This window comes from Canis lupus, chromosome 22, assembly GCF_048164855.1.
Source record: "Canis lupus baileyi chromosome 22, mCanLup2.hap1, whole genome shotgun sequence".
In the NCBI taxonomy this organism is placed as follows: Eukaryota; Metazoa; Chordata; class Mammalia; order Carnivora; family Canidae; genus Canis; species Canis lupus.
Genome location: NC_132859.1, coordinates 26,165,363 through 26,191,928, shown reverse-complemented (window position 1 = coordinate 26,191,928; position 26,566 = coordinate 26,165,363). Strand labels below are relative to the sequence as shown.

Genomic DNA, 26,566 nt, shown 5'->3' with positions numbered 1-26,566 from the left:
AAAGTCACCTTCCATGCCCTCATGTAGTGAAGTTTAATCTCATAGCTTGAGCATCCAGCCTCCCTGAAGGCCGGACATGCGGGAGCATGTCAGCATTGGTCATGGCCTTCACCTGACCCGGGCCTCTCTCCTAAATCTTTTCCCTGAGAAGTCTTGCCATTTCCTTGCACCACCAACCTGCCCCGGCATCCTCTCAGTCTCCCCTCCCCGCTGCTTGCTCAGCTTTCAGCTTGCCTTTCTCTCAGGGCCCCCTAAGGAGGGTGAAGTGTTTTTACTCCTCTTTCTGCCAGGTGGGTTTAAATAGGCAATCACAGCAAGACAATTAAAAAAAAATCCAGAGGGAGTCTCCCTCTTTCCCCCTCCTTCTCCTCGTTTAATTTATTTCCTTTATAGGAGGCCTAGGGGAGCCAGGTCTAGGCTGCAACTGCTCACATAGGGCTTGCCAGCAGATTCACCATCCAGACCCAAGGCAGGCGGGCCCTCCCCATCCCCGTGGGCTCTTGAACTGCCTCTCTGGTCTGGAGGTTATGCCCCCTTGCCCATGCAGGTCCCTCTGGAGATCCATCATGCAGTTCTCTTCCTGGTCATCGCCTTATTTCCTGGTCCTGGAGCATTTTCTGAGGGTTTCATGTCCCTGCTGTGCAGAGATCTCCTGACCTGGTGCTGGGACAGCCCCATGCCTCCCCTCAGACGCTGCACTTCCCGTGCTTGCCCCTGCCTTACGGTGAACACATGGCACCCCAGCAGCTCTGCTCACAGGAGCATGAATGGCCCCTTGTGATGCATTTCTGTCAATGGGGAGCATGCTTTCTTCATCTGTAATGAACAGGCCAGGTGGGGAAGGCCAGTGCAGTGGAAAGTCAGGAAGGCGTCCCCCCGATGTCAACCTGTCGCCTGTCCCCTCGCCTCCAACGTTCCTCTCTGTCCTTCCTTCTTTGTCTCTGTTGCTACATCTTGAGTCAGAGAAACATGGAGGCCAGAAAGGTCCACACAAATTCAGATTGTTCTCACTGTCACTGAAATAATGATAAAACATCTCCGAAGCACTGCCCTTCTTATCCTGTGCCTCGTCACTCAAAAATGCTGAGAAATGCCAGCCAGAAACCCAAGCCAGTGACCTCAATTGTATTTCTCAGCTGAGGGGATTTTTTTTTAGGAGGCCTCCCTGGCAGCCAGCTCACTGTGTGGAGAGGGCGAGGAGGTGTCCTCTGGAGTCTGGCCCTTCTGATGTCTGGCCCCTTCCCGGGCTGGGCCAGCGCCCTCCCCTCGCTGTGCCCCCAGGATGGTTCTTCCCTGTGGCTCTGCCTCTTCCCAGACCTGCCACCTGCCACCATCTTTTTGGCCTTTCACTCAGTCCATTAACAACGAGCTATTGAGCTCCCCACCCGTGGTCAGCAGCTCCTGCTTTCTGTGTACTGATGAAATGAGCCTCTTGTTAGATTTGGAAACAACCCAAGGTTTGGGGTTTTAAAGACTCTTGGCTTTGCCACTTTCCAGTTTGTGATGTCTGGGGGATCCACTTGAGGTTTCTGGGCATAGAAGTGATGCAGCCCCTTGCTTGCAGGCTGGGAGAGTCACATGAGGTGGTGGAGGTGGAAGTGCCCGTGGCTGCTGCCGTCCTTGCCAGGGGCTTCCCATAGAGGGCTGTGCAGGGTTTCCTTGGCGTGCAGGGTTTCCCCTACTTTGTCCTCACAAATAGCCCCCACCCAGGCCCGGAGCTGCCCCGCTGGTAGTACCAGGCCCAGACAGAAGTCTGCAGCAGTGTCTCGCAGAGTCAGGAATCTGGATGGGCTCCAAGCCTTTCTGCCCTCTTGTCCCACCATAGAGCCCACAGCCCTGCTCTCTGATGCAGACCTTTCATCTTAGCCCCCTTGCCTGGGACCTCAGCAGACCTTAGCCCGCTCTCAGTCCAGCTACGAGGTCAAATCTGACACCTACTTGTTTCTCCCTCCTCCCCCCACCCGGCCAACTGGCCAGCCTCCTCCTCCTCCTCCTACTCTGGCCCTTGGAGCCCCCATGCTTTAGCCAGACTCTGAACTCTCTCTTCCCTCCAGCCCGGAGGTCTCTTGGAATACCAGGACCCAGCCAGCTTGCCGCTACCTGCCAGTCACAGGCTCTCTGGGGCCATACTTACAGGCGGACGCAGACTTCATCCCATGCTCAAACCCCCACTGCCTGGCATGGACCTCAGACCTTTCCTTCCTGTTCCCAAGGAGCTGAGCGAGGCCTCAGTGACCTGGCTGTCAGGCTGGCAGCACCCAGTAGGCCCCATGCCATCTGCCTCCTTCCCTGGCTTGCTGACCTTGTTTGGCTCAGGTCAATCCAGCGAATGTGTACGTATCCCCCATCATATTACTGCTTTTCTGCACACGGGATCTACAAAGCACACAGCAAGGCCCCTTGAGTCAGGAAGAAAGAGAAAGACAAGACAAATAACACAAGGCAAGACAGTCTTGGCTCCTTGAGTGCTCTGTCAGTCCCAGTTCTTCAGCTGTTCTCAGAACATTCTCAGAAACAATGTCTTCCCCCCTCCTTTGGGACTTTCTGTCCCATGTCTGGAAAAATCTTCCAGCTGGGGTCATGGCAGAGTCACAGAGCAGCTGAGAAAATTTAAACAAACTTTGGGACTCCTTTTTGGAACCCTTGGTGCCCGCTCATGTGATGATGTGTGTTGGAGAATCAGAATATTAAAACATCAAAGAGCATCGTTTGGGGATAGTTTCTCTTGGCCGGCTTCCATGTGAGTAGTGAGAGGATTGTGGCCACGGATAGAGCGGGAGGAGAGAGTTAACTTAAGGGTTACACATCCAACATTAAGTTTCTCCCAATATTTCATTGCTACTAACGTGTTGGATGCTCTCAGTCCAGCACCATTTCCTTCCCTTCCGGAAAAATGTTTTTCTGTCTCTAGCTTCAGCCCTCCTCCCTGGGGAGGACCCCATGGGAGAGCAGGGGCGCTGTCAGCACCATGCTGCCTACCTTGTGGAGGACAGTCTCTGTCTTCCCTTCACCCCACATCTGGCACCCTCCCTTCCCCTTTTGGCCTTCCCCTTTTTCTGTTCCATTACGCATTTGGGAAAGTTGTGTTTCTGTCGTGCCATATGAGTGGGGAATCCTTCGGTGTGATGAAGTGTTGTCATGTATTTTTGGACTTTGGCCACCGTCAAATTCTCCACTCGCCTCTCCCATGTAGAGGCTGTGATTTTTCTTTTTAATCTATTTGTGTTTAGGGGCACCTGGGTAGCTCAGTGGTTGAGCCTTTGGCTCATGTCGTGATCCCTGGCTCCTGGAATCGAGTCCCACATTGGGCTCCCTGTGGGGACCCCACTTCTCCCTCTGCCTATGTCTCTGCCTCTCTCCCTGTGTCTCTCATGAGTAAATAAATAAAATCTTTATATTAAAAAAATCTCTATATGTGTTTGTGCTTGACCGTAGCACACCATGGTAGTTGGTACTCTGGGCCACCCTGGGATCACCTGAGGACAGTTTTCTTAGCCTCTGTCTGCAGATGTTCTCTGGAATGGGGACACGCCCCAGTAGGCCAGACACTCCCAGAGAATTCAGACCTCAGGAGTGGCCCTCAATCCCTGAGGATAAATGCCCTGGCTTCCCTGCCCCTTGGTAAGGCAGTCTGAGTTGTGTTCTACACAGTGCCTCAGGGGCTCCTGTTAACTGAACCCCTATAGCTATAGCAGTAACCTGCTCATGAAGGCATCCTTCACAGGCTTTCTTCTCTTGCTTATTTCCTACCCCTGCCCCCTTGCTCTGTTTCCTGGGACCACTTCCCAAATGAATTACTGGCACTCAAAAACTTACAGGGTTTGGTTTGGAAGAAATCTAGATGAAGTCAGGAAAAAAGCATTGCTTATCCTCGTCTTTAGTAGCTGTGCCTTTTATTTGAACCCCTAGCACCTAGGACTGGAGAATCATATAGTTCACATCCTATCCCGTCAGCTCCAATCCATTGCTTGATTCCCCTCCGTTACAAGCCTTTCTTTGCATGACTCCATTTCTCAAGTGTGTTTCAAAGTCATGAAGTAGTCTGGTGATTACTACCTCTGGACACCAGGACCTAATTTCTTGTGCGAAAGCGTTTACTGGCTAGAGGTGGCTTCCTGAGTTAGGCAAGTGGACTGAGAAAGGTAATTTGGAGTGGGGATAATAAACAGACTCAATTCAGTTGCTTAAAATCCAGGTGGCTACTTTTGAAGATGGGCCCCTTTCTTTCCTAATTGGTTCTATCCAATGGATAACTTGAAATGGCCCCTTGGTAGCTTAACTCTTGCAGATGATAAAGTGTCATGGCCTGGCACTGCTCCCCAGAGATCTCTGCTGCTGTTTGCTCAGATGGAGCTGTAAAAAACTTCCTTTGCCCGGAATATAGTACCTATGTGGGATAATTTTAGATGTTATGTGGGTGGACATATTTGGTGTGAATGTGCCTCATCATCCCCTTCTGTTTATAGCAAGTGGTAGTTGTTTCCCTTATGGCCACAAAGCCAAGTTTCCTTTTTAAATTCATTTATTTAAATAAAGGAAAGTGATTCTGTTTAGAAATATAATAATTCAGCTAGTGTTTGGATACTGCAAAATTGTGAGATACTGAGGGATGGGAGACCATGTCCCAGAATGTGGCTCTAGGCCAGATCTCTCCAGTGAGCATTAAGTATAGTTGTCCTTTTTGCTAATGTCAACCATTGTTTACGACCTTTAAAATATTTCTTTGAAAGAAGGGTGGGGATTTTCTTTTTATTCCAATAGATATTTTTGGAAACCAAAGCATGTTCCTGACTAGCCTGTGTAAGCAAAGCTTTTTAAGCCGGGTAAACTCTGATTGCTTGACTAAATGAGTAACACAAAAATAGACCTTCAAGACTTACATTGAAATTCCAGGTAATTGTTCCTCGAGGCTGATACTGCTCACTCATGGCCAGCAGCATGTAGGGCTGGTGTGGGTCAGCTGCTGGGTGGTAGTGAGTATTGATTTTTGAAGAACTGTGCTATAAGTGAATGGAAAGGAAAGCTCAGAGCCTCACTCCTGGTACCATCTACCTGCCACTCCTGCCTGGGAACATTTACGGGAACATATTTATTTTTACATATCAATGGTGTATTTTTGAGGTACTTGATTAAGTATTATGGTTTCAGCCCCAGGAAACACCACTGCAGTTTATAAATAGTTCAGGGGTGTACAAGGTTCCTGGAATTAGAGCCATATTTTTATTTTTATGTACCTCTGTATATTCACCTTTTTTTTTAAAGACCAGCTCTTACTCAAATATGCCCACTGTTTTTTCCCCAAAACACCTTTGTATGAATCTCTAGAAATGTCTACAATGTCTTCACAAACACGTGACTGTACAAACTGATCCCAGATAACAGTTATTCATTATATGCCAGATTCAAAACCCATTCCCCACTGGAAGCTCAACCTTTGCGTCCATGTCATTTTCAAGGCTCCCTAATTTATAAGATGGAATCAGGTTTTATTTTTTGGCAACAGTGCAATCTAGCAGAGTTTACCTTTGATATCATTTCTTAAGGCTCGTAAAAGATTCCGCTAGACCCAATGAGGCAGGTTTTTAGCACTAATTTGACCTCTTCTCTCATGCCTCTTTTACCAATCCCAACAGAAATGGAGATCCTCACCCTTTTCAACAAACCGAAGAGCCAGCAGAAGTGCCGGCAATACTATCCTGTCAGCATTCCTCTCCGAGTCTCCAAGAATGGCCAGACGGTGAGCAGTTTGGACGCCAACTGGTTGGAGCACATGAGTGACCACTTCCGGAAAGGAGGCATGCTGGTGAATGCAGTCTTCTACCTTGGCATGGTCAATGGTATGGAAGTTACAAACCTTGGGCAAGCCCTCATGAACTCTGCTTCTCTTTTCCTCTTAGCCCGACTTCAGAGCCTGCCCCATTCAGAAAGCCCCACAGCTGTTAAACTCGTTGTGTTTGATTTCTAATTAACACATTTTGAGGAATTGTCTGCAAAATCCACCACCTCTCCTGCCTAAACCTCTCTAGGAGTCAGCCCAGTATCTTCTAAAATGACAGAGGAGGGGAAGTGATTCTGTGTTTTTGATGATAGTCTCAATCCATGTTGCTTTTAAAGGCTTTAAACAGATTATTCCCCGTTTGTTAATTACCCCCTGGGATCATGCTGCTCCAAAAGTGCAAATTGTTTGTAGACAGTATTACAGTTGGATGTAGCAGTAGCGCAGCACCTTAGAATTAACCCCAGAGAAGTCAGTTGAACTACCTAGTTTCTATAAGCTCTGTGGAGACACACACACTGTTTCTGGGTCTCATGGCACCCAGTACCCCCTCCCCAGTAATGAGTTATCTCTGGGGGTTGCTGCATGGAGTAGGACTATTGATGACCACTCTTCTAAAGCAGAGAGTGTGCCCACAGGGGGGAAATGCGTCAGGCAAAGAAAGGGTTTGGGCTTAACACAAAGGCAAGTTGAGTCACTCCCCGCCATCAGAGCTGGGAGGCAGTTTGGGGAGTGAGGCCAACATGCCAGCATGTAAGGATCCTGAGGGCTGCCAGTCAGCGGGATTCCTAAGTGAAACGTAACACCAAATTTGTTGATCCCAGCAAAACCTGGTGGGGGGCATTGACAGCACCGTGTCTTGGTTGTCGAGCAGTTTTCTCTCCAAGAATTAGCCGAGTCAGGAACAGAGTTTGGATTCTACATTATTTGCAGTCCTTGAAATGCCAGCAAACATCTGCAGAAGAGACATCAGTCTTAGTTCTGAATGTGTGCTTTAAATCATCTGAAGCCTTGGAACATTGTACGGCACAGCCAGGTCTTAATTTTGGAAATGAGTCCCTTGTTCCTATCTAAATATCAGTATATAATTTAAAATATTAATACAATAGCAGAAGGTATTATATAGCATGAGGGGTCAGAACCATTTGTAGAATGGATGAATGACATAAGAAAGGTGGCTGGCTCATTAAGAATACACCTCAAGCAGCCCTGTCCAAAAGAACTTTCGGCGATGATGGGAAAGTTCTGTCTCTGTGCTGTCCAGGATGGTAGTCACCAGCTATACATGGTTGTTGACCACTTCAAATGTGGCCAGTATGACTGAGGAACTGAATTTAAAATGTTATATAATGTTCATTAATTTAAATTTAAATTACTATATGTGCTTATTGGCTAGTAGTATCTTAGTGCAGTTCTAGAGTATATTATTTCATTAATACAACTAATGAAGAATCGATTTGGTTCTCTGGTGGCAAGGTTGGCAACCTCCCTCTATACAAGGAGGCTTTCCCTGGGTGATTGCAAAGGTCCTGGACCAGAAAACATCACAGTCTGTTTTGAAATGCACCATAAGACACCAAGTGGCATCTACTTGGGGCACATGTTTACAGCCCTGATTCATTGGCGTTAGGGAAGGCCAGGGAGGAGCCCTTCGCCTCCTGCTTCCTGCAGAGACACCCCATCACCCATCTTGGGTTGTGCTAATGACCCCTTTTATCTGCTCTTAGGCCTGTAGAGGCTCTCTGTGGCCATACATCTGTTTAAATTTCTCCCTTGGAAACTGATGGTTAGTTGTCCTAACACCGTAAAGATGTTCAGTGAGGCACTCAAGGTAGCAGCTACACAGGCAGCCTCACTTTGGAGAATTCGGGTGTCAAAAGAGAAACTTTCTCTGGTCCTGCTGACCAGCATGTCTGGGGCAAACTGAGGACACCTTGAAAGTTCACAACGCCATTAATCATCTTTTGGGCCATTGTGGCTTTGGCAATCAAGACAGCTTCCTACTTCCTCCTACCCCATTCTCTGACCCTGAGTCCAAAAATACAGATAATTCATGCAGTTTTTTTCTTCAGATTTGACTTGAGCATTTGAAATGCTGTTGACTGGGTGACAGGCACTGAGGGGGGCACTTGACAGGATGAGCACTGGGTGTTACACTATATGTTGGCAAATCGAACTCCAATAAAAAAATATATATATATATAAACAAAAAAATGAAATGCTGTTATATCCTCCCTTGGCTTTAACTGCTTTAAATCCAACCTTCCTGCCTTGAAGACAGAACATGAAATTTCCCCTGGCAACTGCAACTGTGCAAGCTGAGCCCCAAGCCTCTGACATGTCTATGGCTTCAGTACAGCTGCATGGCTTGTCTCAGGGATGGCAAAATTCTCAGAACAAAATTTATTTAAACCTACTCAAAATTCAAATGCAATTTCACCCTGTATGCTTCTGATGGGAGGGGAATGTGACTTGGGAGTAATACTCAGTGGGTTAGGGTGTTTCTGCTCTGGAAAAGCCCAAGGTTTCCATTGGCCAGGGATGAAATATACATATGCTCTTTTCCCAGAATTTAAAAAAAAAAAAAAAGGGCAAGCTAATCATAATTATAAAAAGGAACCTATTTCTAATAAGGTAATTAGTGTTCTTACAAGTAAAGCTGGCAGAGCTAGAAGCATATCTTTAAGCTGTTTGCCATCTGGAAAAACACCAGTCTTGATTCTTAAATAGATATTTATACTCTGAGATATTTTCCACAGAGTCGTAAAACTCTTGAGAACTTTGTCCCATAAACAGGGTGATGTTTTAGCCAGAATTATTCAGTTAAGACTCCAGCTTCTGTTTTCAGGCCTATTTAGTTAAGACTCCAGCTTCTGTTTTCAAGTCTTTGCCCACGCATGGACATGGAAAGACTTGAGTGGTCCTCAAGTTTGGGCCTTGCTCAGTCTCTAGAGCTCCTCTCCTGGAATAATTTATTAAGCTTTAGAAGGACCGGGTATCTTGGGCTGGGGAAGCTGTGCCCTTGAGGCCTGGCAAGCCAAGGTACAGATAAAAATGAAGCATAATGATGATAAAAGACACCTAGCAACCACTCTGTGCTTGTGCTGGTCTAAGCAGTTCAAACATAGGAACTCATTTACTCCCCACAACTCAATGAGGCAGATACTGTTATTATCCCTGTTACATATCTGTGGAAACTGAGGTACAGACTGGTTAAGTCATTGCTAATGTTACCAGCTAGTAAGTGGCAGGAGAGTAGTAGGAAGAAAGAAGGGTAAGGGGAGGGAAAAGCCATGTGAGGAGGGAGTAAAGGAGGTGACCATGTTGGCAAGAGGTTTAGGCTCCCAGTGAGGCCTTGGCTGGCTTTTGGGAAGGAAGAGAGCTCCAGAGTCACCTTTAGGGAAGTAGCAGGACCTGGGTTGCCAGCCACTGGTTTGGATGCATACAGGGGTGGGTCAGACAGTAGGGCAGATAGGTATAAAGAAACACCACCCACTGAAACAAATGTCAGAATCTGTGCTTCCAGAGGGTGGCAGAAGCTGGGAGGGGAATCCTTCTGCTCTTGATAAGGAGTTGGGTGAGTATCCTTAAGGGTAAGGGCAAAGTAGAGCCAGGTGCCCACCATCTGAAGACCCACTCAGGAGCCTGATTTCTCATCAAGGGCCTCCAGGCCTACAGAATCTGTGCTGCTCTCACAGGCCACTGATGATACTGTTGCCACCATCAACTTTCTTTGCCTGCCCTGGTCCTCCCTTTGTCCCCTGGCTGACCCTGTCCTTGCTCTGCATTCCTTATTCTACCCTTGCCCTATCCTTACCTCCCTGACCTCACCTTTGCGCTATACTCTCTTGGCCCGTCCTAATTCTCCTCCCCCCAGCTCCCCTGGCCCTCCCGTCACCCTCTCCTAGCTCTATACTCCTGACATCTCTGGCAGTATCATCCTTATCCAGCCTACATTCAGATGTTTCCAGTTGTTTCAAAAATGTCCTTTGCAGCAAGTGGTTCAGACCAGAACCCAGTCCACCAATATGCACTGCATGTGGTGACCATGGCCTCACTTCTCTTTGACCTAAAAGAGTTTTTTATGACCCTTGCTGCTTGAAATAAATCCGGCCTCTTACCCTGCAGAATGTCTTGTATTATTTGTCTGGTTGGTACTTCATGATGTCATTTACCTAATTCTCTAGCCTCTCTATTCTATAAACTGGAATTTAGTTCTACAGCCTTGATAAATTAAGCACCATGACTACAGCACCTTCCAGATGATGTTGAGTTTTACATGTTGCATCTCATTAAGAGATGACACTTGGTATTTATATCATCTTTTTTGATGCCTAGCATGACCTACATTACTTTATATTTGCAAAATATACATGTATATATTTCAAATAAAATACACAGAGATACATATTTTACACAGGCGTACTTAAAAACCCCTGGGCGTGTTCTGCATCCTCTACTTCTTAGTATCCCAGTGTTTGTATACTGTATGCAGTATACAGAAGATGACCGATAAAGGTTTCTGGATGATGCTAAGTAATGCCAGTGGAGGTGAGGGGAGAAGCTGGTGTTAGGGTGTGTATCACAGGAACCTGGGGAGTTAAAGAGCTAGATGTGGGCGGAATGGAAAGGAAGGGAGATGAGGCAGTTCCAGGTGCTTCCAGCAGCCACTCCCTTGGAACACTGCCATCTCTGGGAATGTTTGGCTTATTGATTACAGGCATGGCTTCTGTTTCAGAGGAGCCACTTGTGAAGGGTAGAGGTCACTTACACCATAAATGCATTTTCCTTTGTATCCCTAGCACATCTTCAAATGAACTTTTTAATGCAGTATCACACACATACAGAAAACTATGCACATTATAAAGATAATAGCCCAGTAGATTTTCAAAAAGTGAGTATATCTGTGTAACAAGTACCAGGTCAAGAAATAGAAGATACCAGTCCCCTTGAAGCCCTCTTCATAGTCCCTATCCCCAGAGGGTGACTGTAGTCCCAATTAGAAACACTGTAGATTAGTTGTAAACTTTTGATAATGGAGTATATGAATGAATCCCCTTGTTGTGTTTGGTTTCTTTTGCTCATTGTATGTGTGAGATTCATCCACATTTTTACATGTAATTATAGATCATTTTTTTTCTCATTGCTATACACCATCTCTTGTGTCAATATGTACAACTGATCCACTTCCAAGTATATTTTCATTTTTTCCTTTTGCTCCATGTACGAAGGTGTGGCATCTGCACAGATTTGGCCCCAAACTGAAGCCCTAAGGCCAGTCTCACTGTGATCCCACTAAAACGCCAGGTGTGGAGTATGGCATAGTAGTCAGGTAACTCCATAAGGCTAGGAACCTGGGCTGGAACCCCAGTGCCCGGCACAGAATGGTAGCTCAGTAAATATCCATTAGTGATTGAAAGGGTATAGGCTTTGGGATCAAACAAACCACATTTTAGATCTAGGTTGGCCCTTGCATTCATTCCATTTGAACATGGACACATGATTTAACTTCTGCAGCCTCCATTCACTCACTCACCAAGAAGTAATGGTTAGCCTTGCAGATCTGGGGGAAGGATTCAGTGGGAAACTATTAACTGTGCCTGGCCCATGTGCCTCACATCCAGCAAGCAGATCAGAGCATTTCCTCCCCGTCTGGTTGGTTAAATGGCTCTGAACTTGCAGGCTCACCTTGCTGTAACTGAAGCGGGGTAATACCTCCTCTAGATCACTAACCACTTCAAAGTTAGAAAACAGGAGTGAAGACAGGCCAAGAGGAGCCATGAGTGCTTGGGAAGTAGAAGGCAGTAGGCCTACCCACTCTTTTGTTAATATCAATTAGGCATCATATGCTTGGGGAGCAACGTGGCACCATGACCTAGGATTGGCTTCACAGTGATTACATTTATGGTGAGGTTACAGGTAGGGATGAGAGTACATGCAATTATGGTTATACAGTTGTCATGTGCCATTCCTGGCACCAAGATGGTGCTGTGAGCACCGCACAGCCTCTGATGGGGAGAACGGGCGGGCTCTCAGAGACCCAAGGAAATCTGTTAGGTCAGCTATCCCAGTGGGAACAATTTAATACAGCCTAGCTTGTTAAAAGGAGAATGGTAACTTTTTATTTCATCCCACAAAATTAGACCACATACTTGTCACTGTGTGCATGTTTCCAGCTGGACTTTGGAGAACACCATGAGTATAAGCCCAAAGTTTAGCTTGCTAGGTCTCAGAGGTTGCAGGGACAGAGCAGTGGCCCCCTAGAATTTATCTCTTGGAATAATAGGGCAAATCTCCATTTCGCACATCCTTCTTGTAAATCATAAGCTTGGAATGTTAAGGTGGCCTTTTGCCAAAAGACTGGCATCAAATATTTATACAATATCAGGGAAAATAGCTCTCTGTGCACAGTAGGGAATCATCTTTGCTTTAATAAAAAATGCAGTGATAATGGAGTGTTTTCCATAGATGTAGGGCGATTTAACCTTTTACATTGGGAGCCTTCACTCTAAGCTAGACCTATTTATACCTAGCCCGGCACACATTGCAGCAAGGCTGAGCCAAGAAGGTAATGAGAAGATGGGGAGTGGACGAGGCCGTCAAAACAAGGGGCTCTTTAAAAGCCCAGCTGTCTGCTCTCTGTGGTTCATTGACCTTTTTGCTGTTACAGATGATCAAATTTTGACAGCCATTCTGAACTTGCTTCATAGTTAAGTGAATCAGCATTCTGTATTCAGAATTGCAGAGTAGCTGGCTGAGAGCTGGAAAGCAGACAGTGGATGAGGTGGTATAAACAAGGACCTGGTTTATACCCAGGTCTGGCCGTACCTCTTCCCACTGACCACACAGTCCTCCTTCCGGGCCTGTGACCTGGGAGGAAGGAGGGAAAGTCTGGCTGACTGGCAGTGTCTTCTTTCTCCTTCTGGACTCCAGCTCAGCCATACAGTGCTCTTGGCAGGCTAAATACACATCATCATGGTTATGTCAGATCGGGTTCTTTAGTAAGTCAAGCGCATGGTAGGCACATTTTAAGGGCTTGCAGGTTTTCCATTGAGGAGATTTGTTTGTAAAGACTTTGGAAATTGGAGATAAACTCTTTTGGTAGAAGGCTTGTGGGAATTTGTGGTGTATTAGTATAATCCTGATGGAATCATTGAGTCCCTTCTGGTCTTGAGAATCCCCAGGTCAGGACTTGGGAAGCTTTATTCAAAGCAGTTCTCTAGGGCATTCCTACTGTGCCAGGAGCTCCAGCTAGATCTTTGTTACTCAGAACTTTAAAAATCAGCTTGACTCTGGTCCATCTTATCCTGAAGCCCCAAATACTTGTAATGTGATTCAGCTGAAAAGCAGCCCTGTTCTTCCCTGGTTACCTCTGTAAAATATCTCTCAGGAGGGAATCCAGCAAACACTTGGAGAAAACTTTATAATAGAGCAGATAAGAGAGGCAAGCTTAGTACTTTTGCCAAAGCTGTTTAATAACAGACTCTCAGTTTAGGGAACAAAGGAGAAACCGGAGCATGGTGTTGATTAACTTACATTGATCTTACTTGAAATGGAGTATTATCTTGTCAGATTGGAATAGTATCTGGATAATGCTACTGTGCTACAGGAATGACTCTCATAGCTGTGGTTTTTTGAGCTGGCCAGGCCTTTCTGTCATTCTGAAATAATCAAGAATACCCCCAAGCCAACCAAAAGTACACCAGTCTCATCTTTCTTAGGTTTAGGTTGGACATTGTATCAGTCACTATTGCCATAATAATGCTGTGTAACAAACCACTCCAGCATCATTGGCTTAAAACAGTAATAATTTATTCTCGAGTATTTGTGGGTTGGCCCAAGCAACCCCATGAAGCATTTCTGCTGACCTCAGCTGGGCTCACTCTCAGGTTTGTGGGTCAGCTGGTCTCAGTTGAGATCCACTGGGGCAACTCTGTTCTATGTGTCTTTCAGCTTCTTGGAACCAATGGGCTAGTTGAGCATGTCCTCTCAAAGTGGTGGCAAAGATAGAAGAGGTTAAGCTCAACCACACAAGTGCCTGCCAAACACCTGTTGCATCATTCCTGCTAATATGCCATTGGCCAGACAAGTCACATGGATAAGTCCCAAGTTGTCTGGTCTCCCCATCAGTTCTATTAGTCTTGACTTTCTTCTCTTATGATTTCACCATTCTTGTGGTCCTTGGCTGCTCCTCATTCACTGTGCCTTTCTACTACTCCAGCTCTGTCCTCTATCCAGAACTCTCAAACCCTAAAGATCCATAAGGCTTCCTTGCTTAATTAAATTCCTATTGCTACTCAAAAGGAGAGACATGCCCTGGACACCTCTTCCAAAAATAGCCAACCACTGCCTCCACTTTCACTCTCTCCCCTTAGCCTACTTTATATTTTTATAGCCTTTATTACCTCTGACATTATGTTATTGACTCCCTCCCTCACTGCAAGGTAAGCTCTGTGGGGCATAGACTTCATTTGTCCTTCTGCCTGCAAGATCTCCAGTGACCACAGGAGTATCTTACATGAGATTGATGCTAGGTAAGCATTGGAATGAATGAATGAGCCGCTAGGAAAGGTTTTCAGTATAAGTTTGAATTCTTCCAGTAACACAGTGCTCACTCTTCTGAGTTTTATCTACCAGTTTTTAGACTAAGGAAGGTTCTACTTCTATTGTACTAAAATTCTCTCCCTGTAGTTCCTAAAACTTTTTGATCCTAGTTCTGTCTTCAAGAGCCATGTGGAAGACAGAAAAAGAAAATTATTGTGTGTGTATGTGTTATCTGTTACTTGTATTATGCTTGTGTTAACTCTTGCTTCACCTTGTAGAAAAGGATTAAAAAAATTAAAATTATACTTCAGCCTGCCACTCATACCTGCCACTAGATTTTATGTGTTCCCTTAAAGTTTGTGTGTCTAACCCTTTTTAACATAAAAATTCACATACAGCTCATACTGTAGTCTTGTATCTTGTTTTTTTTTCTTTATAACATTGTCTCTAAGGATTTTTCTGAATCATTAAATTCCCATGATTCTTTTGTGACCACATAGTATTTAATTGTATGGAAGTCGCCTGCCTTACTTAACTATTTGTCTATGGTTTAATATTTGCATTGTTGAGCATTTAGATTATGTTTTTTAAATTAAACATTTTTTTAAATTTTAGATAAAGCACATGAGTGGGAGGGGCAGAGGAAGAGGGAAAGAGAATCTCAGTCAGACTCTATGCTGAGAATGGAGCCTGACATGGGGCTTGATCTCAGAACTCTGGGATCATGACCTGAGCTGAAACCAACAGTCAGACACTTAACTAGCTGAGCCACCCAGGAGCCCCTAGATTATGTTTTCAAGTAATTTTATAAGTATTCCTTGTAGATAAATATTTGATGGCTTTAGTGGTTATTATCGTAAAATAGACTGAAAGAGGTAAGATTTCTGGGTCAAAGAAGATGGACTTTTCTGTTTTAGGCTCTTGAGACCTTGTGAAATCGCTCTCCAGAAAGATCGTGCAGTTAAAATTCCCTTAAGCACCGTAAGCTTTTTATACACATATAAAGAATGTTAAGCATAGCCATTTATTTATTTATCTTTTTTGTTGCAAATAATTTTCTCACTTAATGGCCTTTCGATTTTGTTTATGATGTCTACTGGAAGACAGAAGCTAAATATTTGTTAAGTATTTACATCTGCCAGTCTTGTTTTTTTGTGGCTTCTTGAAAATGCTGGCAGTTCCTGAACTCCAGTGTGATTCAAAGGATTTTCTGAATTTCCCTCCCTTTCTGATAAAATAAAATTTCAAAAAATCGTATTATTATGTGAATTATTCTTTTAAAATAAAAATAGTATATCATTAAATATATTTCTGCGTGTATTGCCATAATAAAATACCACAGACTGAATGGCTTAGATAATAGACATTTATTTCTCATGGTTCAGAAGGCTAGATGTCCACAGCTAAGGTGCTGGCTAAGCAAGCACATTAAACTGAACCTAATTCAGTTTTTGGTTGGGCGTATCTTCCTAATGTGTAGACAGCCACCCTCCCTCTCTAGGTCCTCGTCTGGCCTTCCCTCCATGCAAGGAGAAGGGAGGAAGGCACACTGGTGTCTTCCTCTTCTGGTAAGGACATCAGCCTTATCAGATTAGGGCACACCCAGATGACCTCATTTAACTTTCATTAACTGTCTTAGTGGCCCTATCTCCAAATACAGTCACTTTGGAAGTTAGTGCTTTGAATATGAATTTGGGGTGAGGAGAGATACAGTTCAGTACATAGCAGTGTGATTGATTTTGTTGAACAGAATCTAGCGTCCAGGAGTCAGTCTATATCCATAATCCCATCTCACAGAGAGACCAAACCTCTGAAAGGGGTCACATCACTTTTCATGATAGGGCATGGATCCAAGCCACCTGCTTCTCTCTCCAAGACCTCTTTCCCACAATCTCTTATCTAAATGAATTTAGGGCATGTAGGAGCCATTAAGAAAAAGGAAGGGGCAGATAGCACCTATCTTAATGATTCCTGCTGTGGTAGGGACCTTGTTGTTCTCTTTATACTCTCATTATGTAAGACCATGAATCCTTCTTGAATCTTGTTATCTGTTTAATACTTTTGTGGAATTGTATGGAACTCAGACCCTGGAATACCGACCAGAGCAATGCCCGAGGAAACATTTTCAGTGGTAAATCCTTTGTGAAAATTCCCCTTTCCCTCAAATTCTGCCTCTTGACAAGAGCTAGCTAAAGTGTTGTCTGTTCAGCTGCCCACATCGTGAGGAACTCCCAAGAATGAGCGCATATAGAATGCATCCGCCAAGCTCAGATCAGGTGTGTTCTATCTCTCCCCCTTTAAAAAAAAATCCTTTCACCTAAATATAGTTTTCTTCTAAAAACTGTCTCTAAATGACTGTGTTTTACCCTGAATAAGTTCACCCCAGTGCATCCTGACGCTGGAGCGTGAAGAAGAAGGTAAAGCGTGAAATCAAATGGTGATTGCTAACAATGAAATTTGGGCTCATAAAATCAAGGATATTATTCAAAACTGCGAGGTAAATTAGTCTCATTCATTCTGATGGGGCTAGACTCTATGGCTGTGTGTGCCTTCTTTAATTAACATGCTGAAAAGATGTTCTGATTGGGATTATTAATGAATGCAGTGAAAATTTTCGCTGCTTGTAAGGCTTCTGCCACAGACGGTTTACAGAACTCTCCCACCCCCCCCGCCTTTTTCTTTTTCCACAGATTCCTTACACAGCCTGACAGATGGAGTATTCATCTTTGAAGCTGTTTCCACAGAAGATAGCAAAACCATGCAGGCCTATGATGCTATTGTTGTCGAACAATGGACAGTCCTGGAAGTAAGTGTGGGATTGGCAGTGGTGCTTCTTTTGTTTGGACAGTGATTGTTTCATCCGCTCGCTGGGTCTGACCGTGTCTGTTGCAGATCTTCTCTGAAAGGCAGTTTGACCTGGGTAGACCCTCCAAGGCCCATTTCATACTGCCACACCCTCCAGTTGGGGCCCCACTTTCCCTTTCTGTAGGAAAAACACATGTGTGTGCTGGATCATTGGGTGGAAGGAGATTCTTCTTTCACTAATTTGCCTATAACTGAAAACTCTAAGTGACATAAATGAGGCCTGCACACAGTTTGTGGCTACCATAATAAGGGCATTATTGTTGGAGTTAGACCCTATGGCTCCCTCTGCCAAGTATCCTTAGAAGAAATTTGTGCACGTACACTCACGTACTCTGTGCAGTAAGCCCAGGAGGCAAGCACATGACTGCCCCTATTTTACAGATGAAGAAACTGAGGCACAGAGGGGTTAGGTCCCTGACCCAAGGTTTCACAGTAAGTGCTGAGGGATGTCTTTGAGAAATACTGACCCCCGAAGCCACCAAACTGCTGTGGGCAGAGGAATTCCTCAAGCCATGTTCCACTGGGACCCTGGAAGAGCTGATTTATTTCTGAGATTTGCCAGTATGTACTTTGAGGAGATTTCTCCCAACTATAGGGGGGATGGGCTTTTCAGACTAGTTGCTTACCCAGCCCATATCTTGGATAAAGGGATAAGTGGTTTGAACACACAGGACTGAATTCTGAACTGATTTCTTGAGTAGAACACAGGGTTGGCATTGCCCTGAGGAGCCTTGCCAAACCGGGCTCTCTATGCCAAAGTAAGACAGATGTGGGTGCAGGTCTTTGTGAGGAGTATATGGTGCCAGGACCCACCAGACCTTGGGTGCATGCCGTGCCCTCGTGCCTTCTGGAACTGCAACCTGATGGCAGGCGACTCCCTTACCTGGTTGCTGGATGGCAGCTGGTGTCCCAAGGGCACTGTTAACCCAGTTCTGAGCAGGCGTGAGACTGGCAGTGGAGCTGGTGGGGGCGTGCCTGCATGCGAGCAGTGATGCTTGCAAGTATGAAAGCAAGAGTGCAAAGGAAAACTATAGTAATCAGTGAGACAATAGGAATTCCAAAAACACAGCATCCAGGGCCAGTTAGGTTGGGCGCTGGGGGTCCTTAAGGAAAGGTAGGACTCTGGCGATGACCCGGTTTGCTGTCAGGCTCTGTGAGCTCCTCCTGCCTGACTTTGGTCTCAGTGGACCGCCGCTCCCTTCACCAGAAATGGAATGCAAAGGAGGTGAAGCTCGGTATAATGTGGAGAGCCCAACAAGGGCAGGTCAAGACCCTCTCGGCCCGAAGCTTCCTGAATTTAAGATGGGACCATGCTGCTCATCCAGCCCACTGCATGTGATTGGATAAAATATGACATAACAGAGGTAGCAGGATCCCTGGGTGGCGCAGCGGTTTAGCGCCTGCCTTTGGCCCAGGGCGCGATCCTGGAGACCCGGGATCAAATCCCACGTCGGGCTCCCGGTGCATGGAGCCTGCTTCTCCCTCTGCTTGTGTCTCTGCCTCTCTCTCTCTCTCTCTCTCTCTCTCTCTCTCTCTCTGTGTGACTATCATAAATAAATAAAAAAAAATAAAAATTAAAAAAAAAAAAAAAACAGAGGTAGCAACTGAGGATCCTAAGGACCCTATTGAAACAGCCCACGTGCTTCAACATCCAGTAACTCTGTTTGCTCTGTAACACTTGGCTGTAACAGCAAGCCACACATGGTGCTTGTATGGAAGGTGCATACATGGAAACAGGTGCATGTATGGAAGTGATCGGCAGGCCACGGGACATGTGTCACATCTCTTGCTGTCTGCACACTAACATGGCTGTTCAGGGAAGGAGGGCATTGCGGTTTCCTCAAGAAAGGGGACTTGATGGCAATGATCCAAAACCTCAAAATGTGGTCCCAGGACCAGCAGTTTTGGCATCACCTAGGAAGTTGCTAGAAATGCAGATTCTGGGACCCCACTCCAGATGAACTGAAACAGAAAGTCTGGGGGTAGGGCCTGGCAATCCCTTTTCACAAGCCCTCCAGGGGATTCTGATCCACAGTTTCAAGAACCAGTCTCTAAAAGGACAGTACAGATGTCTAGTGTGTTGTTTGATGAAAGTCGTGATGGGGGAAAGTACCCCAATGGCTTGGCTTTCTTTAGCCTTTGAAACTAACTGAGACCTTGATGGATAACTAGAATGAATGCATCCTATCTAAAATGTTTGTGGGAGGAAGATAAGGTTACAGCAAATAAGAAATAAGGAAATAAGAACACGATTGTCTTTTTGATTCAGAGATCAATGTTATGGGTTAAGAGCTGAGATCGGGAAAGATTAACATTTACCCAGAAAGTGTTCCTGGATAGGCAAATTGGTTTTCATTAGGTTTATTTGTTAATTTTATTTCTTTCTGAGATGTTTGAACTCTTTTGTCATGATCTCTAATTTTTGTGCATTGATTAATTTAGTGATACTAGTTTTTAGTCGTGTCATCATTGTGCCTTGTCTTCTTCTCTCTGCATGCCCACCCCCCCACACACACACACACTCACTGCAGGAATGCTGTGGCTTTTTTCTAGGGATCCTTGGAAATGACCTAGGGTTTTAAGACTCATGATTGACCCAGTGGTGTGTACCAGCTTGCAAAGCCAGGTCTGTGCATTTCTTCCCAGCTCCCTATTCGGTGACAGATTCAGTCAGATTGGTAACTTGAAGTTGGCCACAGTGGAAGTACTGCGCCATGAAAACTGGCAAACCTTAGAAATCAGGGTTTGTTTTTTTTTCCCTCAGAACCAGTTGTAAGCATTTAGCAGCACATCACTGGCTAGGCCTTTATTCTATCACACGTCAACATGATAGGCAGGTGTGGCTGGCATCCAGCTAGGCAGAAACACATTTTCTTAATTTTCCTGATGGTGACAAGTGGATTAATGGTTTTGATGTAGGTGTTCGCCAGTTTTCTCTGCACAAGTCTTCAGACTTGTTCTTTTCTCTAGCGCCTTTGGAGTGTTCCCAGATTTCCCACAGTAGAAACAGACCCTTGTCCATTTAGCAGCATCAGCCTCTGATTGCCATCTCTGGAGGACGAAAGGAGGGGAGCTCTCTTCTGGACAGACTGTACCCCTTAGCCTATATGGATTTCTCTTCCTCTTTGAAAGCTGGTATAAGCAGACTTAGGGTGAGCTTATAGGTCTCCTCCTCCAGGAAGCCTTTTAAACTCCTTCAGAGTTAAAGACTCTTCTTCTGTGTTTCTATAATTCTCTGTGCATAAGCCTGTCTATTCCTATTATGATCACTGTGATTTCTTTATCCAATTTCCTTCCTTCACGTTGAGTTTCTTGGCTGGGGGTTGGTCATCTTTGTTCTCTAAGGCTTCCAGCAAATGCTTCCTGAATTGGGCTGAAGCCTTTTGGTTCATCCAGCATTACGTACACATACATTTCTCAGAATTGAGCTTGAATCATTTGAGAGTTTTAAAACACACAGATATCCAAGTTCTCCCTACCGCGTTTCCTTTTCAAGCCCACCCTTGAGAATCTCCGCCTTAGCAGAACCACCTGTATACAGCTGTGTCCCAGCACGGCCCAGCAGCGTCCAGTCCAGGGCAGGTCTGCCCATGGCTCAGCTCTCTGAAGAGGCTCTGTAGGACCACCCCCGCCTGCCCCCACAGTCAGCCCCTCTTCTGCTTGCCCCTCCAGGTATGTGGGCGTCTGTCCAGCAACCTCAGCTTCCACCCTTGAGACCCCAATGGCGTCCTCTCCTCTCCACCCTTTTGGCATCTCGGAAAGACCTTTCCTGTTCAAGCCCTGGGCAGGTCCCTCTTGGCTCATGATTGACCCTGCCTTTCTGGCAACCTCTATCCTCTCAGGCCAGCCCATAAACTCCTGGGCTCTGGCCGCAAAACATTTCTGACCAGCTTTTTCCCTTTTCTCACAGTTGGGACTGTCCTGCTGCTTTTTGCCTCCTTACTCCTGTGCAGATTGGTAGCCTCAGCGGCGTGTACAGATGTAACGTTCTCATTTAGCCACAGCTTCCTGACTTCCCTGTCCACCTGTGCACATGTATGCTTTCATGAGAAAGCCTACCTAGCTCTTCACAGTTCTGCAGACACTGCAATATGTTGGAAAGAGAATTTAGAGTCTGGCCTGGCAATCCATCCTGGTTCTCTAATTACCAGCCGGCTGACTGAATATATGAAAAGTAAATCATCCCCTCTGTTTATCCATCTTTCAGTTGTATGAGTGGAGATACTGTTAACCTCTCAAAGTTGAGAATGAAGGAAAATAATATGTTAAAAAGTTGTGAGTGTAGTACTTGGCATATAGTAAGTAAATAGCACTTTCTTTTATTGGTCACCTAGGGTCATCAACTAGAAAGATCCTCTCCCTGTTGCCTTGATCTTATTCTGAAAGCACAGCTGAGGTTGGCTAGAGAAAGTATGGAGCCAAACGCATTGCATTTTTCTCAGTTGGAAGCCTGTGGCCTAAATTAAAGGCAGTTGTGAGTAGTATGATAAAAGTCCATCCATAGAACATTTTTTTGAAGATTTTATTTATTTATTCATGAGAGACACACACACAGAGAGAGAGAGAGAGAGGCAGAGACACAGGCATAGGGAGGAGCAGGCTCCATGCAGAGAGCCCGACGTGAGACTCAATCCCGGGTCTCAAGGATCACACCCTGGACTGAAAGCAGCGCTAAACCGCTGAGCCACTGGGGCTGCCCCATCCATAGAACATTTGTAATAGGTATTCTTTTTATCTTCTTTTTTTTCCAAAGATTTTATTTATTTATTTATTTATTTATTTATTTATTTATTTAGGAGGGAGAAAGAGAGCATGAGCAGTAGGGAGAAGAAGGCTCTCTACTGAGCAGGGAGCCTGACTTGGGGCTCAATCCCAGGACCCCGGGATCATGACCTGAGCTGAAGGCAGACGCTTAACCAACTGAGCCACGCAGGAGCCCATTTTGTTTACCATCTTTGTGTTTACAATCCAGAGTATGAGCCGAAAGGGTCCTTCTTTGAAAGGAAAAGGGAAACTACATAGATGAGTAGGTCAAGAGTAAGAGCTGGAAGGACAGAGGCAGGGACCCTCTTCTGCATACCCTCAGCCTGATGGCCCGTCACTGCTGTGGACACCGTCAGGTGCCCCTTGAGGCCATCTTCATCCCTCTCCCTGATCCCTTCTAGCTCATCAGTGCTTCTTGCGAAATTTGCTGCCAGAACTGACCACCAGATAACAGTAAAAGCACTTTTGGCGGATGTAGTTGGCATGGTGTTTGGCCAGTTAGTTGATAAAAGTTAAAAAGAACCAAAGGAAATCATATCCCTATCTTGCACATATATTTAAATGTAAGATATATAAGTACACATATATTTGCCAATTTTTAGAGTTTGAGGTCTGCTGATTGGAACTCCACTTCATCTTTCTTTTTAAATATATTTTAAAAAGATTTTTATTTATTTATTCATGAGAGACCCGAGAGAGGGGGGGAGGGTTGCAGAGACACAGGCAGAGGGAGAAGCAGGCTCCATGCAGGGAGCCCAACGTGGGACCTCATCCCGGGATTCTGGGATCACGCCCTGGGCTGAAGGCAGGCACCCAACCGCTGAGCCACCCAGGGATCCCCCCACTTCATCTTTCTTGTGTAAACCACACCCAATGTGACTTTGTCAGTGTCCTGGGTCAGTTTCTTAGAAGTCTAGGAAAGGCATCACACTGCAGAATCCTTGTTTTCATAATTTTTTCTTAATATTTTCCAGCCCCCCCACTTCTAATTCAGCCACAGTTGTTATGTTTAAGTAACTGTACTTTGTCAAGTCTTTAAAGCATTCTACTTAGTTTCCCTAGAAATAACTTCTTTCACCCTCACCATCAGTTTAAGTAATTTAACTGAAGACCTGCAATTATGATGTTGAACTTAACTGGCCTACACAGGTCTGGGAACACATGGGAGTCAGCCTGCTGTGCTCTGCTCAGCTGCTGGGACCAGGGTTGGGGGTGGGGTGGCATGAGCAGCCTGGAGAGCAGCCTGCCACCTGTGAGTACTTGGTCCCCCGACAGCTGGACCCGAGCTTCTGCTAGTCAAGCGGGAGGTTGGATGGGCTTTGCGGGCAGCCATGACAGACTGTGCCATGTGAGGTGGCATGTAGTCAGCTCTCCCCATCCGCTCCCTGTGCATTCAGTCTGTTGTTGAACTGACTCCCAGTTCATCTCATCCTATTAATTTCTGCCCATTTTCCCAGCCTGTGGAGACATTTTAGATCATGGTTATATCGTCCTGCATTTTTGGAGGATCATCTCAGCTTTGGCTTCTCTGAAGGTTTCATATGTAGGATGGCTTCTTTCCAATCCAATGTCAAATACAACTAGATGGAGGACATGGCCCTTTGGCACGCTGGGGGCATCTCTCCTCTAGTCTCTAACATGATGCCCAACCCCTTTGCCAAGGTTTCAGATGGTCCTCTTGTTCCACCTACCATGTCAGCATTATCGCTGAAAGAATCACGAGAGGCTCAGTGGGATGCATTTCTGTAACTGACATCTACTCTGGGCCATGCCCCCACCCAACTCGTCCCCTAACCTGCCCCACAACACACCGGTCCCACTTGTTGTCCACAAATTTCTGTATTTTTAAGGCTTCTAGGGATCCATCTTTTGTTTCTAGGGGCTCCCAGCCATCTCTTGAACAATCCACACAGGATTTGCCAGGGAGTAACATCAATTTCTATGGTATCTAGCATCCACCACCTTCTGCTGTGACAAGGGAGCCAATATTTATCCTTATTAAACCATCTGGCATTCTTTTCATTGCCACCGTTTCTCTAGGATAATTACTTTGGTTCTGAGATCATAGCCTTGAGTGCCAAAGGCAGCAGTTCTCTCTTTTTCCTGTGACTCAGATTTTCCCTCAAATGATTACTGCCATGATTGACCAGGACTGAAGGCAAGACTCCTCCCCACCCCACCACCACTCCCCACCCACTGCCAAGCCATAACTCTGCCCTTTTTTTTAACCCAGAGCAGATCACAGCACAGAGGAGGCCTGTGAGGGGAGGTGCTTAGGGCAACCTCAGAGTCTGTTCTAGCAACTCTGGGGGCTTTCACTTTGATCAGATTCCTTTTGTCCCACCTGGGTTTTGAAAGTGGCACATCACTGCACTGTTACGACTGAGCACCTTTTCTTTAAAATGTAATGTACCTACGGTTGACAAATTTTAAGTTCATTGTTTAAAAATTTGAGGTTTGCTTTGAAGAGCAGGTTACTATTCTCTATTAAAAATGTGAAATTGGGCAGCCCCAGTGGATCAGCAGTTTAGCGCCGCCTTCAGCCCAGGGCATGATCCTGGAGACCTGGGATCGAGTCCCACGTCTGGCTCTCTGCATGGAGCCTGCTTCTCCTTCTGCCTATGTCTCTCTCTCTCTCTCTCTCTCTCTCTTTCTACCTCTCATGAATAAATAAATAAAAAATCTTTTTAAAAAATGTGAAATGCCAACTTCTACCCATGACTCAGCAAGCCCCCATGCCTCACATCCACCTCTTCTAGAGAAACACATGCCTTTGTTCACAAGAAGCCACACAGAAGGACATTATCTCAGGATGATTAGAGTACTAGAAAAAAAAGGAAACAGTATACATGTCCATCAGTAGGATTAAGGATGATACATCCTTAAGGATGCAGTCATTCCATTTAAACTGACAGGGAAGGGACTCCAAGAAATGTTAAGTGAAAAAACAGGTTACAGAATGATGCTGTGATGGCTGATTTTATGTGTCACCCTGCCTAGGCTGTGGACCTCAGTTGTTGGGTTAGGCACCAGTTTGATGTTGCAGTGGAGGGAGTTTTGAGACATGATGAACATTCAAATGAGTGGACTTTGAGTAAAGCACATTGCTAATCCTTTATAATGTGGGTGGGCCTTATCCCATCAGTTGAGGGCCTGCCCCACAGACTGCAGACTTGCTAGCCCTCACATTGCAGGAGCCAATTCCTCAAAAAAAAAAAAAAAAAAAAAAAAAAATCAATCCCTCCCTCCCCAACCTGCTCTAATATGTATACAGGTCTACCCCACTATCCAAAACTAGAGCACTCATATGAAGGCTTTCATAAGCCTGATATAAAGCAAAGAAGTGAGTGCCATTCATTTACATAGAAAATGTTTTGAGCATTTCCAGACCCAAAAGATCATCTCTCTTGGGCTTTTCTTATGCCTTAGGACAGAGGTGCTTACAGACACAGGTCAAAGCTAGGGTGGCTCTGTGGCTCTGGGGAGGGAGCTTGGCGGGGCCGCCCTCACTGCTCTGGATGCGCCTTCCCTCTGCACCAGCTCGCTGCCCAACAGCCACCGAACGCTATTTTTGCCTTCTGCCTTTTTTCATAAAAGCATAAATCCTCACTGGATTTTTTTTCTTTTTTGCAATTAGCAAAAACAGGCACTATTATAGGTCTTTTGTAGTGAAATGAAGTGGTAGAAAATGAACTTTTGAAAAGAGGGAAGTACCTGTATCTGTGTATCTCTGCCTCTGTCCTCTGTCTCTCACGCAGCCTGCTGGTTCTGTTTCTCTGGACAACCCTGACTAATACAGATACAGTGTGATGCCATTAATGGGGGGAAAAAGCTTCACAAAACAATATGATCTATTTTCTGAGGGTATATGTAAATATACCCTGGAAGGGCCCCCATCAACCTGATATCAGTGGTTCTCTGTGACTCGGAATGGAAGAGGGGGAGGTAGTTTTATCTATTAACATTTTCATTTTTCCATAGAGAAATATTCATTTTACTTGGGTAATTAATAATTAAATTTTAAAAGATAAGTCGTTAGGTCTCACCACATCCTTTCTTCTCTTCGTCTTTAGCTATATTTGTTTTCTTCTTGTAGATAAGGATGTAAAATGAGAGTTGAATAATTCCACTTTCTATTATCTTCAACGTATTGTACAACTTCTTGCTGTGAAGAGAGTTTTGAAAGGTGCGTGTGTGCATAAATGTGTATGCAGTCACGTATACCTAGTATCGCTCTGGGCCTAACTTTCCTCCTTTATTGGGTCTACCTCACTTTTGTCACCATCCCTGGAGAGTCAAGTACCTCCCTCTGTCCTTGTAAATCCACACTCAATCAATCTCTACAGACTCCTTGATTTACTTAGGTGCTGCAACTTTATCCTCAATTGACACTGCTACCTGGAGTCAGCTTCCCTTCAGGTGTTTCTTGCCATAGGGCCATAGTGAACTTTCCCTGAGTTTCTGACATCCCCTTTCTTCTTGCCCCTGGAAGGGTCTCTATTGCTCCTTGGCTATTAGGAACTTGATGGAGAACAGCTTAGTTTGTATGGTCTGTGTTTGCCCAAGTAAGTCACTCCTCTTCCCAAAATGATGGAGATCGTATTTAAAAAGAGTGAT

General features: G+C 45.3%; 1 protein-coding gene across 4 annotated transcripts in view; it reads left to right on the top strand.

The window, feature by feature from the left end:
• Nucleotides 1-26,566, top strand: part of RFTN1 (raftlin, lipid raft linker 1) — a 200,229-nt gene that overhangs the window by 143,306 nt on the left and 30,357 nt on the right. For all 4 annotated transcript variants that reach the window (XM_072792875.1, XM_072792876.1, XM_072792877.1 and 1 more), the window contains exons 6-7: nt 5,634-5,837; nt 17,011-17,126. In XM_072792875.1, the coding sequence (XP_072648976.1) occupies nt 5,634-5,837; nt 17,011-17,126 (320 nt within the window). The remainder of the gene's footprint in view (nt 1-5,633; nt 5,838-17,010; nt 17,127-26,566) is intronic.